General features: G+C 32.7%; 1 protein-coding gene across 1 annotated transcript; it reads left to right on the forward strand.

The window, feature by feature from the left end:
• The first annotated feature begins 996 nt into the window (after positions 1-996).
• LOC146920695 (NAD(P)-binding Rossmann-fold superfamily protein) lies at positions 997-4,833 on the forward strand. The gene is made up of 7 exons (XM_085714127.1): positions 997-1,134; positions 1,940-2,036; positions 2,359-2,447; positions 2,549-2,604; positions 2,870-3,016; positions 3,602-3,727; positions 4,275-4,833. The coding sequence occupies exons 1-7, from the start codon at positions 1,022-1,024 to the stop codon at positions 4,553-4,555; spliced, it is 909 nt and encodes a 302-aa protein (XP_085570253.1). The 5' UTR covers positions 997-1,021; the 3' UTR covers positions 4,556-4,833.
• Positions 4,834-5,986: the final 1,153 nt, after the last annotated feature.

The following is a 5,986-nucleotide window of genomic DNA, read 5'->3' on the forward strand; positions in this document are numbered from 1 at the left end:
AGCCAAACTAGTTTCATCGATCTTTTAACGTATTAGTGTGATTTGAGTTAAAGCAATCATGCAAGTGATCGAGAGAGACACTACGTCTTTATCCAATATCTTAAGATGTTGAATTTATGAGAGTGTTTAACCTCTACTTTTCTAAACAATGTGAGAACTCTAACTCACATTTGTCACATAACAAATATATAAACATCGTCGAATATTAAGTATATAAACTTATTTCAATCATGAATAAAACTGTGGTTCTTGAAATCGTAAGAGAACATGCATTTCTATCATATCAAACCTTGGTATTTTAATTGATTTGTTGGATTTTTTTAATAAAAAAACAAATATTTTCATTATATATGTTTTGAAACAAAACAAAATAATTATTAAAACAATAACAACATACATATATTTGTACATTATAGTTCAAAAATATTTATATTTTTATGAGTGAAAATTATCATGTGTTTGATGCGTGTTGTTTATTCTCCACTTCTAATATATTCATAAATTTTTCCTTCAAAAATATATTAATAAATTTTAAAATAAACTAATAATATATAAAGACATAATCACATACTAGTTATTAAAATATGAGCTAATTTGGTGAATAATTCCTGTAAAATCAAGAATTTTGTTTTTGCACATAAAAAAAATCATAATTTTTAGTTCCGATAACATTTTTCTTTAGCATTATCAATTTCTGTAAAATTTTCCTTTAGCGTTTTTTTATCTCTAAAGATGTCGGAAAAAAAAATGTTACAAGAACTAAATTAATTAACATGAAGTTATGATACATAGGACAATTTTTTTTTCGATCCACTACATAGGACCATTTATCAATTAACATGAAATTATGACCAAAAAATATTATTAGCCTTTAAAATATCACAAAAAATGAAAATAAATAATGAATAATTGAAAATTCACGTGGTGGATGTTTCTTTTTCTTCTTTCTCAAAATCGAAATTTCTGTATATAACCGCTTAATCATCTTCACGAGGTAAGTGCTTAAGCTCAACTCAACAAAATGGCGTCGTTTTTGACTCTCCCTGCTGTTTCTCCTCGTCTCATTCCCACCGTTTTCTCTCTCAAACGACCCTTCACTCACACTCCACCTACCTTGCATTTCAAAAATCACAGGTTTGTATTTTCACTTCCTTCTCTCAAAAGTTCACAACTTTTTTCATTTCTAAATTCTGGGTTTCATTTAATTTTTTAAATTCTCTCTTAGTTTTAATGTTTTCTGCTATTTTTCTACTGTTTGGAACATGTTACCATGAAATTTGTTTTACTGAGGTTGTTTGTTTGTTTTGTGATGATAGATTATTGTTCATAATCAACAATTTCAGTTTTAGTGAGTAATGGATTGTTGCAAGATAATTTATTTGATTATTTTTTTCATTTTTTGGATTTGGTTAGTGAAATAGTTTAAGTTGCTGTGTTTCATTATTGTTTGATTAATGTTTAAACTAATCATTATTATACATAAAAATTCAAATTTTCCATTATGGTTGTTTATGTTAACCAATTTATGTGTTGCATGTGAAACGATATTTAGACGAACAAGTTAATTAAACGCTTATAGGATAAATGATTGTCGTAGAAGTGTTTATGTGTAAGATATTTCTATAACAATAGAGAAAGTATGGTCAAATTGTTTTGATGTAAGCTATACATTGTTTTCATAAACTATCCGGGGAAACTTATAGAAATAAGCTGTAAACAGCGATTGGATATGCTATAATTTGTTTCCGTAAGTTCTTCCAAACAGTCTCACAAGTGTCTTATGTTAGTATGTAAGCTCAAATAAACCAATCCAACCAAAGCTCTAAGTTTTGCTTCCTTTTTGCAATGTGGGTCTTGATTGTCTTGTGATTAAAGATTGGATTTAATCATCTATGTTGTGTGATGTGTCTTATAATTGTTTGTGTATATTTGCCTGCAGATTTGCAGTTAGCTGCAGTTATGCAGGAGCAGGTGTTGGTAATTTTGAATCGTCGACGTCCACTATAGATGTTGTGGCTGATGTTATAAGCGAAAAGGTATCTGCAGTTCTGCACACTTCCCATTTTTTTTATACTTTTCATTTTTAGGTACTTTTTGCAAACATATTTTTGGTTAAATATGTCCCTTTGTGGTGTTAGTAATCCATGGATCATAGGGAGGAAGATCATATAAATGAGCATGATAGAGAGCCTATTGATACTCATGCGACTGGATGTTGAAAAACATAGTGAATTAATTGATAGGATTATGTAAAATGAATACATCAAGCTCGTTATATAGAGCTTAGAAGAAGATTATCAAACTAACTAAACTCTAACTAACTAAATTGTAAAACGATTTCTTATTTCTAATATGTAGATTGTAGTCTTGGGAGGCAATGGGTTTGTTGGTTCTGCGATATGCAAGGCAGCAGTATCCAAGGGCATAGAAGTCATAAGCTTAAACAGGTCTGTGACACGTCAAACTAATTCACTACATATCGCCATCTATTTGTCTCTTCCGTGCCTCTTTTGTTTTTGTGTATTCAACTGAAATTTTGTTTTAACAGGTCAGGACGTCCTGCTTACTCAGATTCATGGATAGATCAGGTTACTTGGATTTCAGGCATGTGAACTTAACCTAATAAACTAAACATGTCTAGGTCTATGGTGCACAAATAAGATAGTGTTGCCGAGTACAAAAAAAGTAAGATAATATTGTACCGTGCCAAAGTTTGTTTTCTACTATTGGATCATTAAGTCCCATCCCATCGTATCTCACTTGATCCAATGGTGTAAACAAATTTGTGTGTGGCACAACATTTATCTCACTTGTGATCTCAGTAATCTTTTTTTCTGGAGAGTATTTCAGTGTTATGCCTAATGTGCAGGAGATGTTTTTTATGTAAACTGGGACGAAGTACTTCCTGGAGCTACTGCAGTAGTCTCAACCCTCGGAGGTTTTGGTAGCGAGGAACAAATGAGAAAGATTAACGGCGAGGCTAATGTTGTGGCTGTAAATGCTGCAAAGGAATATGGTGAGCCATCTCATTGAGCATTATTTTGCAGTTAAATTATTCATTTGCATTTATCTTTTACCTTTCATGTTTGACTATATTATTGTAGCCCTAAACTTTCATTCATACCCTTCCATAAAGCAAGACTTAAAATTTTGAGAGCGTTGTTATGTGCTGTTTACAAGGCAAGTTTCATTCTAATTTCCATCAACTGTCATATATAAGCAGGTATAGCTTGATTGAAATGCATAGAATTGTGTGATAGTATCATTAGATCAAGTTGAATGCTTACAGATATGGAGATGGATAAGTGAAATAAATTAAACATAACCACTTATATGATAAGTACTTATGCTAGAATCGCTTGATTAAGTTGTTTATCCAAACATAACCTTAGCAGGTTGCACCTTCCAATGTTTCTTTACATTTTAGTTGGCTGGTTTGTATATATACGCACAGAAATGGTTTGATGCTTATGGCTTTATATGAAGTACGTTATGTTTGGGATATTCTTTTGCGGTGGTGCTTTAAATTTATTTATGGAATCGGAGATTAATAACCAGATGTGCTATTCACGTCTCACACCACTGTTCTTTTACCTTGCAGGAATTCCCAAATTCATATTGATCTCAGTTCATGACTATAACTTACCATCGTTTTTACTTTCATCGGGGTACTTCACAGGAAAGAGAAAAGCAGAATCTGAGGTTCTATCCAAATTCCCTAGTTCAGGTCACTATTCTATGCCTTTCATGATCTTAAAACTAAATTAGTATTCGAGTCTGATAAACAAAGACCTGGGGTTGTAAGCTCCATATACCCTGTTCTGCAAATGAGTCATTTGCTGAAATGATTATTTTTGGACTAGTAGAGCTAAAGCTGTATCAGGATCCAGCAACAGGAGTTGTGGAAGATGAATATCATGCTTTTACGGCCTGTTTGCATTAACTTATTTGAGACTATCTACCGGTATAAGCATTTGTGAGATTATTTGAGAGAGCTTATGGAAACAACTTATGACATGTCCATGAGCTGTTTTTAGCTTACTTCCATAAGCTCTCCAAGATAGCTTATGAAACCAGCTTATAATTTATTCATATGAAAACAATTTGACTTTATTTTATCTCTTGTTATAGAAATGGCATTAACATATACAGAAAGCACTTCTATGATAAGTGCCTATGTGATAAGTGCTTAATTAAGCTGTTTTAATTTATATTATGCTTTTTTAATTGATTTTCATTCTCGAAAATTCACTGAAAAATCCCAACATCTTCAGGTATTGTCTTAAGACCAGGCTTCATATATGGGAAAAGAAGAGTGGATGGTTTTGAGATTCCCTTGGATTTAGTTGGGGAGCCCGCTGAAAGAATTCTAAAATCAGTAGAGAACTTCACAAAACCATTAAGCGCACTTCCTGCTTCTGATCTACTTTTGGCTCCACCTGTCAGTGTTGATGATGTTGCATTGGCAGTTATCAATGGTGTTACAGATGATGACTTCTTTGGTGTTTTTACAATTGATCAGATCAAGGAAGCTGCTGATAAGGTAAGGGTATAATCCACGTACATGTCTGATAGGTAAAGTAGACCAAAGTCTGCAATTGCAAATAGTACAAAGGGAGTGAAAAATATGAGGTTATTTTTTTCCTTGTTGAATCTTTAGTTTATTACTCTGCAGTATTTGAAGATCCTCTTATTATCTTAGGGGAACAATGATTGCTAGTGGGAAATTATGTTAAAATAACCGATGTCTATATCTTTTTTCTGCCATACAAGTGTTATTAGTTACATTTGTTTATGATTATGATTATACCGTTCATATGTTATGTTCTGAAATCATCTTATCCACCTGTGACTTGTTTAGAGGCCAATTGTTCGATTTGTGAATACAAGCTATACTGTAGCCAGTATTTGACTTGCATGCTGCATGTGATCTATACAAGGAGTTGATGGGAGTACCTGCTAATAGCAAAAACAAAAAGTTTAGCTTCCTGTCCATAAAAAAAAAAAAAAAAAAACCATAAGTTTAGCATATTCCGTGTAGCCAAAAAGAGAGGCAACACTGTGTGGCTCTTTTCGCAATTAGCTGCCCATACACTGTCCCAATCTATGAAGCACAGACAATACTGACACATCAAAACTGGTATTTTAAAGATAAATTAATTGAACGTAGTCAGAATTGTAGGTGTCGCGTCGGATAGACATTGGCACGTGTTGGACAACAGACACATCTTTTGTCAAAAGAATTGGTGCTATGTACTGAGGTTCCGGTGTAATATATCATATGTAGATGACTATGGGCTATGACCAGCGATGATAATGATAACAACCCATAAATGATGCGGTTGAAATATGTAAACGTGCCACACAATCCAATGTAATTTGATTGGAGTGCATAAGAATTTAGAACAGCAACACATTATCAAGCTGGGACTTCACTCTAGTCTATTCTCCCGCCTTAATTTGACTTCCCCAGTCACACACTAAAATCCTCTCTTCCCATTTTGGAAGCTGTTTTGGTTAAGATTAGTAAAGTTGGTTAGGAGGTTAAGAAGAATTAGATCAATTAGTTCTATAAATAGGAACACTCATTGTATCATTTCACCATCTTTCAGTCAAACAATATGTTTTCATTTGGATATCTACCTCATGAGTACTTGTATGCTCTCTTTCTTGTCAATTATTATGATTTTTATCTTTCCGATCTTATGATTCATAAGATGGTATCAGAGCAAAAAAGATCATAGGTCGGCGTAATGAAAAGTATATGGTACTACTTGAGGAAATGTGACCATGGATTGCTTTACTTCTAACTAGAACACACATGTGGTGCTAATAACGAGTTTGCTTGTGCAAATAATGGGTTAAAATTAAAATCCATTAGACAAAAATTCCAGAAGCAAATGATCATTGATTTTCATAATAACAAACTATGTAACTGTAGTTAGATAACTACAAGGTGAAAAAACTAGGATGAAAATACCATAAC

This window comes from Medicago sativa, chromosome 5 (assembly GCF_051527215.1).
Source record: "Medicago sativa cultivar Bolivia chromosome 5, Bolivia_mono, whole genome shotgun sequence".
Taxonomy (NCBI): domain Eukaryota; kingdom Viridiplantae; phylum Streptophyta; class Magnoliopsida; order Fabales; family Fabaceae; genus Medicago; species Medicago sativa.